Source organism: Podarcis cretensis, assembly GCF_951804945.1.
Source record: "Podarcis cretensis genome assembly, chromosome: 17".
Taxonomy (NCBI): domain Eukaryota; kingdom Metazoa; phylum Chordata; class Lepidosauria; order Squamata; family Lacertidae; genus Podarcis; species Podarcis cretensis.
In genome coordinates, this window is record NC_137187.1 from 939,638 (window position 1) to 957,435 (window position 17,798).

A 17,798-nucleotide genomic window follows, 5' to 3' on the forward strand; every position below is an offset into this window, starting at 1 on the left:
CACTTCTCCAGTTTCACCCACAGCTGGTTTTCTTGCAGTTTGCTCAGTACTTCTCTTACATCTCGCACATGCTGCTCTTCATCCTCTGAGTACACCAGCACATCGTCCAAGAACGCAGCGCAGTTCTTGTACAGCAATGGTCCTAGTACGTGATTAATAAATGATTGAAATACTGCGGAACCCGCCTGGAGGCCGAAAGGCATAACGCAGTACTCAAATGCCCCCAAGGGGGTGAACATAGTGGTTTTCCACTCATCTCCCTTTCTCATACGTATCAGGTTATACGCCCCCCTCAGGTCCAGCTTGGTAAAAATCTTCCCTTTTCTCACCCGGGTCAGAATGTCATCGATTCTGGGCATAGGGAAGGTCACGGGTTCGGACACTGCGTTTAGGGCCCTGAAATCCACAATTAATCTCGGTTTGTCCGAGTTTTTTTTGTCTACAAAGAACACTGGGCTACCCCCCACCGCTCGTGACTCCCTGATGAACCCACGCTTGAGGTTTTTGTCAATAAACTCCCTTAGCTCCTGCATCTCTCTGTCAGACATTGCATACACCTTGCCCACTGGCAATTGCGCTCCTGGAAGTAAGTTGATTTGGCAGTCAAAGGCTCTGTGCGGGGGTAGTTTATCTGCTTCCCTTTCGCTGAAGACGTCGGCAAAATCTGCATATTGTCGTGGTACCCTACCTTGTTCCATTGCTTCTATCTTTGCTAACGTGGCCTGAGTGCCTGCTTGGCCCCCTTTCTCTGTGCAGTGTCCCATACAATGTGCTGACCCAAAGGAAACCACTCTCTGATGCCATCCCACAAGCGGATCATGCAGCGCTAGCCAGCTCATCCCCAAAATGATGGGCGCTCCTCCCAACGTGGCTATATTAAACGCTATCCGTTCCGTGTGTCTTGCCACCCTCATTGTCATGGGGACCGTCTGCTGGTCTACTTCTCCCCCCAACAGCGCCCTCCCATCAATCGTGGTCACCTGCAGGGGATTTTTTAAAGGAATGGTTTGTATCTGATGGGCGGCTGCAAACTCCTTACTCATAAAGTTGCAGGAGCTGCCTGAGTCTAATAGCGCCTTCACTTTTAGTGGGTGTCCGTTTGCCAGCTCCAGCAATACCTCTATTACAAGAGCTGGTCTTGGGGGTTCTGCCGTGGGCACATTTACTGTTCCTTGGCCTGGCTGCTGTGCCCCGTCGGTGGCAGCCAGGCGTTGGCTTTTACTTGCTCCTTAGCTCCTTCTCCCTCCTCCCCAACAGCTCCCGCCATTCCTTGCCATTCCTTTCTTTGCGGACAAACTCTGGCAAAATGACCTGGCTGTTGGCAGAGAAAACATTTCTTGGCGCCTTTCCCCTCCTTCTTCCGCCCTTCACTGGGGTTTGAAATTGCGCGCGCGCGCGCTGTTCCGATTTCCATCGGCTCTGCTGGCAGAGAAGGCTGCTCTGGCATCTCTGGAATGCGGAAATCCCTCCAACGCTCCCCTTTCCCTTCCCGCTTCTCCAAGGCTCTGGCCTCCTGGCGTGAGCCTATGGCCAGCGCTGATTTAGTCAGAAGGTCCATAGACTCCGCCCTGGGCCCCCGGGAAAGTTCGTCTTTCACTGCCGAAGATAGTCCTTCTTCGAACAGCATTTGTATCGGTTCCGCTGACAAATCCCATCCTAATTTATGGATCAACATGGTGAACTCAGTCCAGTACTCACGGACAGATCGGTTCCCTTGTTTACACGCCATTAACTGCCTGCGCGCCACTCCCTGCTCAATCTCGCTGGAAAACATCAGATCCATGGCGCGAAAAAACTTCCTTGTGTCCCTTAGGGCTTCATTATTGGCTACCATTAGTGGCCTCACCCAATCTCGGGCTGTGCCTTCGAGATGCCCAATCACAAAACCAACCCTCGAATCCTCATCAGGAAAATCATCAAACTGCAGATTGAGGGCATATTGCATCTCTGTCCTGAAGGCTTGATAATTCCTGGGATCACCCCCAAACTTCTGCACCAGTCCTGGCACTTTCCTCGAGAGCTGGGCGGCTTTCCCCTTTTCTGCATCATGAGCCCTCCTCTCCTCCAGCCTCGCCGTTTGCAGAGCTAACTGTACCTCCAACATCCTGTACCTTTCTTCCAGGCTAGGACCGGCTGCAGCTGCTCCCCCATCTCCGCCTCCGGCTGGGTTGCTCATGATGCCTCTCTTTGCACAAGCTGCTTTCAGGGACTGTCAGATTGCTGTGGTGGGATAATGAGCAGCTTGTGCGTCAAAGCTGGATCCCTCAGAGCTCACTCTGTGTAGTGAAACCCTGCCTTGAGAAGAGCCCTTGAGCATGGCTCCCTCAGTCGCTGGTAGAATCTGACAGTGGGCGTTTGCGGAAACGTTTCCAACATAAGAGCTGTTTCACAGACATGCGCCTCCTGGATTCCCTGCGTGACAGCTTCCGGCGGGGGGTGGGAGTCCTTATGGGCTGTTCTGATACCTCCTCGCTGTTCTCACTGGAAGTATCCCAGAGCCTCCCCTCCGACTCCCTTTCCTTTGGAGCTCCCGCACTCCCCCTACTGGTTCCCTCTTCTCCTGAAGAAGAGGCTCTCCTATTCTGCTGAAGCCTTCTCACCACCTGTCCTTCCGATGGCAGTTCCCTGACACATAGTAATGAAGAACTTGAGACCAAAGTGGGAGGGTAACAAAGGACTTCGATCCCAGAAGGTATAAAATGTCCCATTGTGTGGGAATATCTTAGACTGACCTTTTCTTGGATGTGTAAATTCACATCCCATATCCTTTTCCCTTACTGTTGTCTCGGCTTGTTCTCTGCTTCCTTCGTACTATCTCCACCTGTTGTTTGCATTTCCCCCTTCCTGGAGTTTTTATTTGAGGGTTGCTTGAACCTGGCAGGTGCTAATGCATCCATAATTCCTCCTAGGTTTTGTATCCTTCCGCACCAGCAGTCCTTGCACTGCCTTAGCCACCAAGCCCAGGCGGCAGCAGAGAAGTTTATTGTTCCTATTGTGAATGTTCTGGTGCCCCTCGGAAAAGAAGAGAGAAACATCCATCAAGAGATTCTGGCGGAAGAGCACCACTGCCCCCTGCAGCAGGTAATTCTACTCCTGACTGTGCAGGGACGCGGGTGGTGCTGTGATCTAAACCACTGGGCCTCTTGGGCTTGCCAGTCGGAAGGTCGGTGGTTCGAATCCCCGTGACAGAGTGAGTATCACACCCCATAGTCAAATTCTTCTGGACTTAACTGTCCAGCGGTCCTTTAGCTCCATGAATGGAGGACTTGCTAGTAATGTTGAGAGGATGTCTAAACCGATCGGAAGGTCAGCGGTTCGAACCCCCGCAACGGAGCGAGCTCCCGTTGGTCTGTCCCAGCTCCTCCCAACCTAGCAGTTTGAAAGCGCACCAGTGCAAGGAAGCAGTGGAAGAGGATTGGAAGAAATTTAAAGACTATTTACAAAAACATTGTAAACTACATGAGTGCTAAGAAGGACGCGAGATTGAAATTAACATGGCTCCAATAAGTTAGTTGAAAAGAATAGGAGAATAAGTGAACTTAAAGAGAAAAATAAATTTTGAATAATTATTATGTTTAAATTGGGTAATTAAGACTTAACTAAAAGTATTAAAAGTTAGGGACATAATATTGGTAATTTATAGAATAAGAATGGAAACAAGGTGATAAATTGGTGATTGAAATTGTATAATTTTGGAATGCAGGAGCGAGAGATGTGAGGAAGTCCAAAAAGTGAAGAAAATATGGTTATGTCAATTGTATTTCTGTTTCTTTTTCTGTTTTGTTTTTTTTGTTTAAGAAAACCTTTAATAAAAAAAAAATGTTCTCTCTAAAAAAAATTAAAAAATAAAATAAAAAATGAAAGCACACCAGTGCAAGTAGATAAATAGGTACCGCTCTGGCGGGAAGGTAAACAGTGTTTCTGTGCGCTCTGGTTTCCGTCACGGTGTCCCGTTGCACCAGAAGCGGTTTAGTCCTGCTGGCCACATGACCCGGAAAGCTGTCTGTGGACAAATGCCAGCTCCCTTGGCCTGAAAGTGAGATGAGTGCCACAACCCCATAGTCACCTTTGACTGGACTTAACCGTCCAGGGGTCCTTTACCTTTTCTTACTCCTGATTGTAGCCCCGAGTGCTTCCGTCTCTTCCTAGAGATAGAGGATAATTTGACGTTCTCAATCCTTTCTTAGTATCAGATTTTGGAGCCGCCATGTCAGATTCCGCCTTTCTCTCTGCTGTCTGCCATGGCTGAGAAGATGGGCTGGGAAAGCCTCAGTCCCCAGCAACAACTGAACTCAGCCCCCGAGCTCTGCAACGTAATCGCCGTGGAGCTGAATCGCCGATTGGCCTGGTCCTACTCCAGTTTCTCTGCTGAGAGCTTTCAGCCTCGGATGGTAAGTGCTAAATTCAGCTTCCTAAAAGCAGCAACGTTCCTGAACTTGCTGGGGGTTGAACTGGATGACCCTCTGTCAGGGACCGTGCTGAGGAAGGCTGCACTGAGGAGAAATGGTGGGAGCCATCACCTCCCTCTGCTCCTGCTCCTGAATCTTCCCAGGAGCAGGAGGACAATATAGATTTGGAACAGTGGTTTGCAGAGGGGCTTAGTTCAGATGGCGGAAGTTGGGAATAACTGGATGGGGAGCGGCTAGGAGAAGAAACACTGGAAGGAGCGTCTCCACCCCCATCATTCTACCCAGACACTGAGGTCCAGCGCCGAGGGCCTTCTGGTGATTCCCTCACTGCAAGAAGCCAAATTACAGGGAACCAGGCAGAGGGCCTTCTCGGTAGTGGCGCCTGCCCTGTGGAACACCCTCCCACCAGATGTCAAGGAGATAAACAACTACCAGACTTTTAGAAGACATCTGAAGGCAGCCCTGTTTAGGGAAGCTTTTAATGTTTGATGTATTATGGTATTTTAATATTTTGTTGGAAGCCGCCTAGAGTGGCTGGGGAAGCCCAGCCAGATGGGCGGGGTATAAATGATAAATTATTATTATTATTATTATTATTATTATTATTATTATTGTTATTGTTATTATTAAAAGAGGGGTTTACATATTTACAGTCGTTGGACAGCATTCCTCCAGCACCCTCCCCAAGGTTGAGAAGAGCTCAGAAACTCTCAGAACAGAAAGCGCAGAGGGTACAAGCTCAGATTACAAGATGTAGGAGTGACGTAGATCAATAGAGACGGAAGGGGTGTAAGCCTTAATTGGGGGAACCGCCATTCTGGGTAGATGCTATCTTTTGTCCTTTGCTGTGTTTATTAAAGAGACTAACTGGTAATAATTCCCTTTCATTTGATCTGCTCACTAACAGCCATGGGGGAGGAAGACAATTCCCTGAAGCATGACACCCTCAGGGTTCCCTTCCAACTCTACAATCTGTAATCCTGTGATTTTAAGTGCTTTGCACACTCCCATCGTGTTATACAAATGCTTATTATTTCATTACAAAGAGATCCCTGGAAAATGTGTGGGAATAGCATCATTTAATCATTATGACTCGTCCGTGTTCTTCACCTTTTCCTTTTCTTTTCTCTTTTTTGGGTGGGTAGGTGTTGCTTGGGTGGCTGGACTCTTCCAGCAGTGGAACCCTCAAGTTACAAGACAGAAGCAAAGCAGTCCCTTGTATAATATTCCACAGAGATGGCCGGCCATTTGCTGATACGTCTTTAGTAGGTGTGTCCATCCTATATCGATTCTGTGATTTGAGTGCTCTTAAAAACCAACAATATGATGCTGGCTCTTAGGACTTAGAAAATTATTACACAGCTTTGATTTTAAGAGGATAGCTTTCTTCAAAAGAAACCATTGTATTGGACCTTTAAACAAAAACCCTGGGAAGATAGATTAGCGCATAGTAAGAACATAGTATAGTATTCTAAACAAATTTCCAAAATACAATACTAAGACAGCTTTTACATTTGAACAAAATTGCCAAAATAGATTGTTACACATCACGATAAAAAGGTCTGACACCTGACAAGGAAACCAAATAGCCTGTTCTTAGCCATGCAATCTTCACCAACCAAGTCAAGAAAATGCATTTTTTTAAAAACCAGCTTTGTATTAATTAAGAAGCACGGAAACAAATATTTGCAATTCCTCGGACTTCAGAAAGGGGTGAAATAATGTTGCCTTTAATTTTAAAAGGGCTCTTGATATCTGTGGTTTAATCTTGCTTTGGGTTCTAGCTCTGGAGAAGGCCTGCGCAACATTAGGGACAAACATATTGTAACTTGTAACTAGCATTTATTGGCATACGTTAAAACAGTAAAATCATACAAAGTCATCCAAACAGATTGATAATCCAAAGACATACAGTATATAAAAGACTAAATAACCACCATTGAATAAATCAGGTAACTTTAGATTTAGCTTTAAAGATCTCGGCTAAATACCCTGAAACAATCTTGGTAGTTTTGGGAGTATCACCCCTCACCAAATATTGGATTGCAAGTTGCTATTTTCAGTTGCAAGGGAGTCGCCAGGAGAACTCTGCAATGTATTATCTGCTGCCGCTATGGTTTGTGGGGCGGCAGGAAAAGGGGATTTCCAATCCTTGCTAAATTTCTGATGCTGCTGAGGGCTCTAGCTTGGAGAAAGATCTTATTTTATCTTGCCCTCCAGCCTGCCTGCCCCTTCCCATACAGTGGCACCTCGGGTTACATACACTTCAGGTTACAGACTCCGCCAACCCAGAAATAGTACCTCGGGTTAAGAACTTTGCTTCAGGATAAGAACAGAAATCGTGCAGCAGCAGCAGGAGGCCCCATTAGCTAAAGTGGTGCTTCAGGTTAAGAACAGTTTCAGGTTAAGAACGGACCTCCGGAACGAATTAAGTACTTAACCCGAGGTGCCACTGTAATTGGAGTCCCCCTCATCCCTATTTTACCTTCATAAACAGATTGCTAACTTTGTCCCAAGTCAAAACAAAAAATTCCTTCCAGTAGCACCTTAAAGACCAACTAAGTTATTTCTAGGTATGAGCTTTTGTGTGCATGCACACTTCTTCAGATACACATGCACATGAAAGCTCATACCTAGAACTAACTTAGTTGGTCTTTAAGGTGCTACTGGAAGGAATTTTTTGTTTTGACTATGGCAGACCAACACGGCTACCTATCTAATTTGTCCCAAGTGACTACAGATGGAAATGCACTGGTGTCCGGACTGCTTTGTGCTCAAAGCTCAAAGCTAAGCCAGATTTCTCAGTCTCTGCCCCTGGAATGTACTGGGTCAGATAAGGATGAGTTTGTGTTTTGAGAATAGGAGATTTGGCTCAGAGAGTAGAATGACTTGCTTTAGATTTGAGGACCAAGCCTTCTGCCAAGCATCTCCATCTGCTTCACAGTCAAGACTTTTTATTTAGCCAGCTTTGCTTAACTGTTGGTGTGGTGTCTATTTCTGTTATTGTTGTTTGTTTATCGCAGGGTGCCTCCTGCAGGTAGAAATATTTCAGTTTGTAATCGAGCAATTCCTTCGAAGTGATTTCCCTTCCTGGCAGCAGCTGGGGTCACACGAGCACATAAAGGAGAAGAAAACAAGGCAAGTCTCCACAAGCTGGTCTCCGACCGTAAAAATAAATAAATAAATAAATAAATAAATAAATAAATAAATAGTTTTTATTTATACCCCGCCCTCCCCAGCCAAGGCCGGGCTCAGGGCGGCTAACAAGAAATAATAATAACAAGTTGAATCAATACAACTTAAGAACAAGATTAAAATACAACATTAAAATACTGAAACATTAAAATATTAGCCCAAATGCATAGGGGAGGGGAGGAAATAGTCTAGACTAGGACTCCCCCAAATATATGGGAAGGGAAAGGGTGGCAAAGCTAATAATTATTATTATTAAGGCAAGTCTCCCCCTTTCTCTGAGCCCCCGAAAGATTGAGACCATGGCAGGGCCTCAGAGTTGTACAAAGCACACAGGTGGAAGGTTCTAATATAGAAGCGGTGGAGGAGGAAGAAGAGGAGAAGAGTTTGGATTTGATATCCCGCTTTATTACCACCCTAAGGAGTCTCAAAGCGGCTCACATTCTCCTTTCCCTTCCTCCCCCACAACAAACACTCTGTGGGGTGAGTGAGTAGCTCCGTAAACCTTCTGCTTCCCCCAAGGCTGTGGATAGCCCTTTTCTCATGCACGGATAGTGTTAGGATTCTGCCAGTGTCTCCTGGCTGCTTGCCCAGAAAGTATAAAGACAAGGAAGGTTTCTTACCATCTTTTTTTAATTCAGTAACTACAGAGAGAAGCTATAGAACCCAGCCTCTTGGATAATGGCATTATCCCAAGTGAATCTCCACCCCCCCCCCATCTCTCCCACTTCCCCATTCATCACTTCTACAGGTGCTGCTGCTATGTGCCCTCTTTCTTTGAGCTCCTTGCTCTCCTACTTTCAAGGCTTGCTGGGTTTTGGGAGATGGAGGGTCTGGAATACTTTCTAAAAACACAGTGTCCATCGGCTGTCGCCCCTCTGCTGCTGCTTCCTCCTCCTCCTTTCCCATTATTTCCCAACTTTCCCCCTCATCTGCCTCTGAGCTGTGACCTCCCGTAAACGCCTGTTGTAAATCTAAACTGTCTTCCACTTCCTCCTCCCTGAAAGGGTCAGGGAGGGGAGCTGGTCTCTACCATTCCTCCTCCTCTGCCCCTGACAGATACAGTGGTACCTCGCAAGACGGATGCCTCGAAAGACGAAAAACTCGCAAAACGAAAGAGTTTTTCGTTTTTTGAGTTGCTTCGCAAGACGGATTTCCCTATGGGCTTGCTTCGCAAGACGGAAACGTCTTGCAAGTTTGTTTCCTTTGTCTTGCAAGTTTGTTTCCTTTTTCTTAAAACCGTGCATTCACTTCGAGGAGCAACTCGTAGCACGCGGTGTGGTAGCCTTTTTTGAGGTTTTTGAAGACTTTGGTGATTTTTGAAGCTTTTCCAAAGTCCGTGCTTCGCAAGACGAAAAAATCGCAAGACGAAAAAACTCGCGGAACGAATTAATTTCGTCTTGCGAGGCACCACTGTACAGTGGTTCCTTGGCTTTCGAACAGAATTCATTCTGGGAGTCCATTTGACTCCCGGAACTGTTCAAAAAACCAAAGCGTGGCTTCTGGTTTTCTGCAGGAGTGTCCTGTAGCCAATCGGAAGCCGCCCGGACGTTTGGCTTCCGAAAACCATTCAGAAACTGGAACACTAACTTCCAAGTTTCGATCGTTCAGGAGCTGATTTGTTCAGGAGCCAAGCCGTTCAGCTTCCAAGGTACGACTGTAGTGTCCTTTTGGTAAATAATGGTACAGTCTTGGAGTTTGCTGCTCTTCTGCCCTCGGGGCATTTAAAGCAGCTTCACAGCATAAGAAATGCAAACAAAGAAAAAATAACCTACTGGGATGTGGGCATACACTTTAATAGCATACGTAAACTAAAATTCAGCAATAATATGAAAACTGGCAGCAGCATTCAGCAAAAAAGTCCTGTCCAACAGAGAGATGTTTTTAGCATACACCCCCCCCCCCAAAGGCTTGCCTCTGCAGTCCTTTTCCACAGCTATGTTTACAGTGGTACCTTGGTTCTCAAACGCCTTGGTACTCTAACAACTTGGAACCCGAAACACTGCAAACCCAGAAGTAAGTGTTCCGGTTTGCGAACTTTTTTCGGAAGCCGAACATGCTCCGTTTTGAGTGTTACGCTTCCGATTTGAGTGCCATACTTCCGTTTTGGGTGTTATGCTGAGTTCTGTCTGTTTTTGCTATTTATTTTGCATTTTTGTTTTGCGGCTCTTGTTGTTTTGTTTTGGTGACTGTGTGGAACCCAGTTCAGCTACTGATTGACTGATTGTGTGACTGCAGTACATTGTATATTGCTTTCATTTAATGGATCCATGGTCTCGTTAGATAGTGAAATTCATGTTAAATTGCTGTTTTAGGGGTTGTTTTTAAAAGTCTGGAACAGATTAATCGATTTTGCATTACTTTCTATGGGAAAGCGCCCCTTGGTTTTGGAACGCTTTGGTTTTGGAACAGACTTCCGGAACGGATTAAGTTTGAGAACCAAGGTACCACTGTATTTATTATTGTAAATAATGGGCTTGAGCTGTACTCACCCCTCTTCTCTGCTCTCCTCCAAGGCCTTGCATACAGTTTTGTTTTGAGGATGTGGAGATCCTTTATACTCCTGAAAAGAGAGCCTCCGAGGGTCGCCGAGCGAATGAAAGGACCTCTTCTCAAGCAGAAGGCGATGGCTCCTCAGCAGCCGAGCCAAGATCGCAAGAGGGGAGAGTATCCGGCGCAGGAACTGCAGAGTCGGGCGCCAGCACAGCAGAGCCTCCCCAGGGCAGCGCTGCGGAAGCCGGCTGCGTGTCCCGCCTGTTCCTCGTGACGCAGAAAGAGGGGCTCGTCTGGCGCAACTATCTGCCGACTTCCGGAGATGGGGGCAAAGGCGGCCGCGCAGCACAACTCTGCTTTCAAGCCACAGTGGTATGGAAAGGCAGCCCTGAACTGTGCAAGAATCTTGGAGAAACCGGGTGCCGGCAAGAGTTTACCACTTCTGCTCTGCAAGAGACCAGTGAAGCCCAGCAGAAAGTAAGTCAGGCGAGGGGGCAAGGGATGTTTTCAGAATCCTCTCCGGGGCTGGAGTGGAGGTTGACTTTTGAGATAAGTGCTGCTTCCTGCATTGTTCCTCTACTGACGCATAGCTGTCAACTTACAGATTTGAAAATAAGGGACCAGCAGCCTCGAAAATAAGGGATCAGCAGCCAAAATAAGGGATCAACAATTACTTTGATAAAATACATATTTTGTTGCGTGCAAATGGCTTTAGATACCTATTAGGTCCATAAATTACCATATAGCATATATTCAACACAAAAAATAGCAACAATTTGTTGTTGACAAAGGACAGCTGGACATGGAAAGGGCCCCATTACCTTCAGGAGCTTATTTAAGGGACATCATCAATAAGGGACAGCAGCGGGACATGGCGCTGGGATAAGGGACTGTCCCGCCAAATAAGGGACGCTTGACAGCTATGTACGGATGTATATTGAATTTCCAGCGTTCCAGCTGGTTTTAATTCTCATGTTCTCTCAAATGATCACCTGTTCTGCATGGAAGCCAATTCTGTTGCTTCTTAATGTGTTTTGCCTCAACACTTATAATCGGCTGTCTTCTCTTACTGGCCTCTCTTTTTTCCTTTATTAAAAAATTCTCTCACTTCAGCTGTTGCTCCTGTTCCTGAGGAAATCACTCCGGTGGTTCCCCTTCCTGCACCCGGATCACCTCTACCAGCTCACCATCCCCCAGTGCACGGTAAGGATGAAAAACGGCTCCGGCTCCAACCCATTCCTGGAAACCTCACAAGAGACCTGCCAGTCATTTCTGTAACCTCGGGTTACAGCTGCTTCAGGTTGTGTTTTTTCAGGTTACAGACTGCTGAAACTCAAAGTACTGGGAAAGGTTACTTCTGGGTTTTGGCGGTCGCGCATGTGCAGAAGCGCTAAATAGCACTTTGCGCATGCGCAGAAGCGCCAAATCGCAACCCGTGCGTGTACAGACCCGGGTTGCGAACGCTGCAGGTTACAAATGTAACCGCACGGATCACGTTCGCAACCCGAGCCTCCACTGGATTTTTCTATTCTGTACCACATCCAGTGCTTTTTTAGGTAAAAGTGCCATGGCTGTCGGCATAAAATGGCTGCCACGTGGCTCAAGAAAGAGAGGTGACTGTACTATTTAGTGAGTACTGTCACAGCAAGAAAAGCACTGACTATATGTTTGGTGCTATTGCTTTTGCAGGACTTGGGTATCTTTGATCAACTGTGCTGCTCACCAGCAGAAGGAAACCTGAATCCGCTGAGACGCTCCTTGTTTCTCCCTGTTCCAGATGGTGCCATCCTGCACCATGTAGCCTGTATTTCTCAGGTAGGCATGTGTGTGTTGCCTCACTGTGACAAGTGAAGTTACAGGGAAGCAAGCAGAAGGCCTTGATGGTAATAGCCTTGTAGAACACCCTCCCACCAGATGTCAAGGAGATAAAGAACTACGCAACTTTTAGAAGACATCTGAAGGCAGCCGTGTCAGGAAGTTTTAAGTGTTTGACACTGCATTGTGTTTTTATAAAGGAATGTTGTTTTTCAGCTGGTTTCGACAGTGCCGCAGATGGATCGAAGACTGTTTTCCATTGCGGAGATTCTCAGCTCCAGGTAATCTAGCCTTCCCTCTGTTCCTATTCACCAAAGCTGATAAAAGAATCTGTGGGGAAACATTAAAAAAAAAAGATTCACAGATAACACCATGGCCCAGTCAACTAGTTCCTGCTGCAATGGGGAATTTTTGTATTGGCTGCTGACTCTCCACTAAAAAGAAAATGTAATGATATTCCGGCTTTTAATGCCAACATCATATCCGGCTGTGGATATGAGAGAAGCTGGTTTTTGAGAACCAGTGCCTTGTATTGAGATGAGAGAGAGAGCTAGCTGAGGACATGAGGTGCACACAGACCTTGTCTTAATCTGAAGAGTAATTTGCATGCGCAATGGTCAGGAGGATCAGGGAAGCGGCGCTCTCTTGAACTCCACCAGTCCCCTCCATACATGAGTGCCACCTCCGTAATGTATTGATTAATGTATGGATGCTTTTAAACAAGACCAAAAGCGATCATGTTAAGATTAAGCACCAGAGATGCAACTTAAGACACACATTGCTCAATATGCACCATGCGGCCGTGTCATGTCCTGACCCCTTCAATCCCATACCTCTGCCACACACCTTTGCTTGAATCTGCACCTCTTCTGCCTTCAGCTTCATGTCTGGAAATTGTTCCTTCGGAACTGGGAAGTCTCCACAGTGATGATGCTATTAGGGAAGTGGTTACTGACTCAGCCTGCGCTGTTTTTTTTGTGGGGGGATGAGGAATATGTGATGCTTAGCTCCATCTGCTGCAATCTCTGTCTTCTCCCTGGATGTTAAGGGTACAGTTTGGCAGTCCTTGTCTTTGTCTTGTGTCCGTCCGTCAGTTGCCGCCTTTCGTCGGCCTTTGCCTTCAGATTTATTGCACTTTCTCTGCTTTTGTCAAATAACTTGGCCCTCTAATGGCGTTGATTTGCTGCCTCCACTTTTGCTCCTGTTTTCCCCACCCCCCTTTTGACCATAGATGTACCAAGTAGATACCACTTCGGTGTTTGCTACCCTGGACTCCTTTGGGAAGAAAGGCAGGATAGGAATTTAATCAATAAATCCTGCTCTCGCTCAACATGGTGCCCACTCAGGAGCCATAATTCTTTCCCGTTGAAGCATCTGACATGCTGACACTCCAGGTGCTATAGTAATAATAATAATAATAATAATAATAATAATAATAATAAATTAATTAATACTCTGCCCATCTGGCTGGGTTTCCCCAGCTATTCTGAGTAGCTCCCATCATCATTGTCGTAGTAGTAATAAAGTGGTAAAACATCAAACATTAAAAACTTCCCTAAACAGGGCTGCCTTCAGATGTCTTCTAAAAGTCAGATAGTTGTTTATTTCCTTGACATCTGATGGGAGGGCGTTCCACAGGGTGGGAGCCACTACCGAGAAGGCCCTCTGCCTGGTTCCCTGTAACCTCACTTCTCACAGTAAGGGAACCGCCCGAAGGCCCTCGGAGCTGGACCTCAGTGTCCGGGCAGAACGATGGGGGTGGAGATGCTCCTTCAGGTCTACTGGGCCGAGGCTGTTTAGGGCTTTAAGGGTCAGCACCAACACTTTGAATTGTGCTCGGAAACATACTGGGAGCCAATGTAGGTCTTTCAGGACCAATGTTCTATGGTGACTTTAAAAGTACAAACATATTGGGTTGAGAATCTGGCCGTTCCCAGAGACGGAAAGAAGATAAAGTCCCTACTAGAGAAGAATGGCAGATGAAGTTGATAGACTACGCCGAAATGGCAAAAATGACCGGAAGAATCAGGAGAGCCAAAACATTAATAAGGAATGGAGAAAATTTATAATTTACCTTAAAACGCGTTGTAAACAGTTAAAATTATTAGTGGGATTGCAATAATGCTTGTAATGTAACGACAAATTATGGATATAATGGAGATACAAAAATATGGATTATTATAAAAGATGCAGAAGGAAAAGATTAACAATAAGACCCACTAAAGGGAGGAGGGAAGTCCAGGAGATTCTTTAGAATCTTGTTTTTACGGAGACAAGATGGCGGCGCAAGCACTTGCAGCGGCTCGGCACTCCGAAGACCGGTTTTCAGTGAGTTGTGTTTTATTTTTATCTGTGAACTTACTGCTGCTATGGACTGTGAACACTCAGGGACAAGTAATTTATAGTCGTCAAGAGCTCTTAAGTATCGGCAGAGAAGGCTGCAGCCAGGAGGTCTTAACCTACAACATTCCAGCTGAGCTTATCAGAGAGCCTCCATATCCTTGGGATACTCCCCTTGCTCTCCTGGCCAGAAAGAAAAGAAAACGGAGAGGGCGTAAGCAGAAGAGGGGCTGTAGGGCCGGACTACGAGTGAGGCTAAGTAAAAATCCTCACAAGCCTGCACTGCCAAGTCTCCTTGTATCAAATGTTAGATCTTTACCCAACAAGGTAGAGGAGTTGGAACTTATTACCTCTCGGCAGAAAAGTATCCGGGACTGTTGTGTTATGGTCCTTTTAGAGACGTGGCTGGATTCCTCCTTTCCACAGGGACTTTTGCAGCTAGAAGGACGCTCAGTAATTAGAGCAGATAGAACCGCCGAATCCGGGAAGAGTAGAGGAGGAGGAATCTGCGTTTATATAAATAACAACTGGAGCTCGGACATTAAAAAAATGGACACGCATTGTTCTCCTGACTTGGAGTACCTAGTGGTGAAGTGCCGCCCTTTTTATTTGCCACGTGAGTTTAATGTTGTCATAATAACAGCGGTGTATATACCTCCTGATGCAAACATTACTACAGCTATGGGTCACCTGCTAACTGCTATTAGCAAACAGCAGCGGGCCCACCCGGATGGAGCATTTGTGGTTGCTGGTGATTTCAATCAAGCCGATTTAAAGACTGTGCTTCCTAAGTTCCATCAGTATGTTGATTGTCCCACTAGGGGGGGAAATACCCTAGACCGAGTATATAGCAACATCATGCATGGATACAAGACCAAGCCCTTGCCCAATTTGGGACAGTCAGACCACATATCCTTACTTATGATACCATCATATAGACCTCTCGTACGCAGAATTAGACCATCAACTAGAGAGATACGAGTGTGGCCAGCAGGTGCACCCGAGCAACTTCAAGATTGCTTTCGGAACACTGAATGGTCACTTTTTGTGGAGAATAATGTGGACACATACGCTTCAATAGTACTGTTCTATGTCAAAAGCTGCATTGATGTCGTTACTACCACCAAACAAATACGGGTGTTTCCTAACAACAAGCCCTGGCTAAACAGGGATGTGTATCTTCTGCTAAAGGCAAGGAATGCTGCTTTTCACTCTGGCGATGCGCAACAGTATAGAGAAGCTAGAGCCAAACTGAAAAAGGGCATCAGGGATGCTAAAGCCATGTACTGCCGGAGGATCGAAAAGCATTTTGAGAGCTCCGACCCTCGTCGTGTATGGCAAGGCCTGCGACAAATTACAGGGCAAAATATTAAAAACGAACTGGCTAACAGCAGTGCGCACCTGGCTGATCAGCTGAATCAATTCTTCAGTCGTTTTGAGGTGGGAACTGGAACCACCGTCACTACAGCATTGGCTACCAGCACACCATCAGGAACTATTACTGATAAACAACCACTTTTATTACAGACCTCCGACGTACAACGTGCTTTTCGGAGCATTAATATTAGGAAGGCAGCTGGACCGGATGGAATTATGGGACGAGTTATTAGGGACTGTGCTGCAGAATTAGCTGGTGTATTTACGGACATTTTTAATCTATCCCTGTTGCAGGGTTCTGTCCCTACCTGCCTGAAGACATCGATTATAGTGCCAGTCCCTAAACAGTCAGTGGTGGTATCTCTCAATGACTACAGACCAATAGCCCTAACATCTGTCGTTATGAAATGCTTTGAGAGATTGGTGCTAGATTATATTAAGGCTGGTCTTCCATCCACTCTAGATCCGTTCCAGTTTGCATACAGAAGGAATAGATCTACTGATGATGCTATTTCCATCGCTGTCCATACTGTACTGAGTCATCTAGAACGACAGGGAACCTACGCAAGGCTGTTGTTTGTGGACTACAGTTCTGCCTTTAATACAATTCTACCAGACAGGTTATTCCTTAAAATGACCAATTTGGGTATACATCAGAAGATCTGCTTGTGGGTAAGGAATTTCCTGACCGATAGGCCGCAGACAGTGAGAATGGGACCTTACCACTCTTCTACTCTAGTATTAAGCACAGGAGCCCCTCAGGGGTGTGTGTTAAGCCCCTTCCTCTATTCCCTGTACACATTTGACTGCACCCCACTGTATAAGTCCAACAAAATCATCAAATTTGCGGATGATACAACAGTGGTGGGGCTCATTAGTGAGAATGATGAGGCTGCTTATAGGAAAGAAGTACAGGGGTTAATTCAATGGTGTAAAGAAAATAATCTTATGCTTAACACCAAAAAAACCAAAGAACTCATAATTGATTTTAGGCGAAAGAAAAGTGTATTTTTACCATTGCACATAAATGGCGAGGAGGTGGAGAGGGTTGGTAGTTTTAAATACCTGGGCACTTACATCTCTGAGGACCTCTCATGGACTGCAAATATTAATATGGTTGTGAGGAAGGTACAGGGGAGGTTGTATTTCCTGAGAATGCTCAGAGGATTGAATCTATCTCAGCACCTACTTCTGTCCTATTATCATAGTACCATTGAGAGTGTCTTAACCTATAGTATATTATCGTGGTATGGGAGCAGCTCTGGAATGGATAAAAAAGCCTTACAGAGAATAATTAAAATTGCCCAGAATGTTATTGGGCTCCAACTACCAACCCTGGATGAGATCTTCACGTCTCGCAGCTTGAAGAAGGCACACAATATCCTGAGAGATCCCACCCATCCTGCTCACAACCTCTTTGAACTGTTGCCTTCGGGCAGAAGATATAGGACAATGAAAACACGAACCACACGCCTTCTGAATAGTTTCTATCCAAGAGCTCTGATTGCACTAAACAATGATCTCAGGGCCAGTTGTAAGAGATAGCAAGCAGTGAGTAGTAAGGAATGAAATAGGTTTTAGGTTATGCTATGCTTCTAATAGGTTGTGTTATATTCTGGATTATGTATGTTTTAATAGATTATGTCTGAATAGGATGAGAGTGTTGGAGATACGTGCAAATGTGTATGTGAATCCGGTCTTGGGTGTTTGATTTTCGTTGTTGTGTATACTGTGTATATACGGACAATGACAATAAATTTATCTAATCTAATCTAATCTAATCTTATATAGTATGTCCTTTATGTGAATGTGAATTTTAATATGGAAAATCAAATAAAATTTTGGGGAGAGAATCTGGCCGTATTTGAGAACCTGGTAAAACGCTTAAACCTGTTCCCACTCATTAGTTTCACAGGCTCCCTGCTCTCTTTCCCTGGCCTAATAGTGCAGAGGACTTTGGTTCAATCTTACGTTGGAAAGAAGTCGCCTGGAGAGGTTTTGATGCAGCAGATGGGTGAGAACCTTGAATGTACGATAGAAGGAGCATTTCTGGTCCATGGCTGAGCACATAAATGAGACACACGGACCTGATCAGTGTGTCTGGGTCAGGCAGAATGATTCTGCAGATCTGCTCTGGTGCCAAGTCTGTAGATCTGCCTTTCCTAACTTAGG

General features: G+C 45.7%; 1 protein-coding gene across 4 annotated transcripts in view; it reads left to right on the top strand.

Annotated features, from left to right (window-relative positions):
• Positions 1–17,798, top strand: part of CTC1 (CST telomere replication complex component 1) — a 46,237-nt gene that overhangs the window by 20,893 nt on the left and 7,546 nt on the right. For all 4 annotated transcript variants that reach the window (XM_079960226.1, XM_079960228.1, XM_079960229.1 and 1 more), the window contains 9 exons: positions 2,910–3,081; positions 4,188–4,391; positions 5,555–5,678; positions 7,433–7,547; positions 10,118–10,571; positions 11,208–11,297; positions 11,784–11,909; positions 12,126–12,190; positions 17,534–17,640. In XM_079960226.1, coding sequence (XP_079816352.1) covers positions 2,910–3,081; positions 4,188–4,391; positions 5,555–5,678; positions 7,433–7,547; positions 10,118–10,571; positions 11,208–11,297; positions 11,784–11,909; positions 12,126–12,190; positions 17,534–17,640 — 1,457 coding nt within the window. The remainder of the gene's footprint in view (positions 1–2,909; positions 3,082–4,187; positions 4,392–5,554; positions 5,679–7,432; positions 7,548–10,117; positions 10,572–11,207; positions 11,298–11,783; positions 11,910–12,125; positions 12,191–17,533; positions 17,641–17,798) is intronic.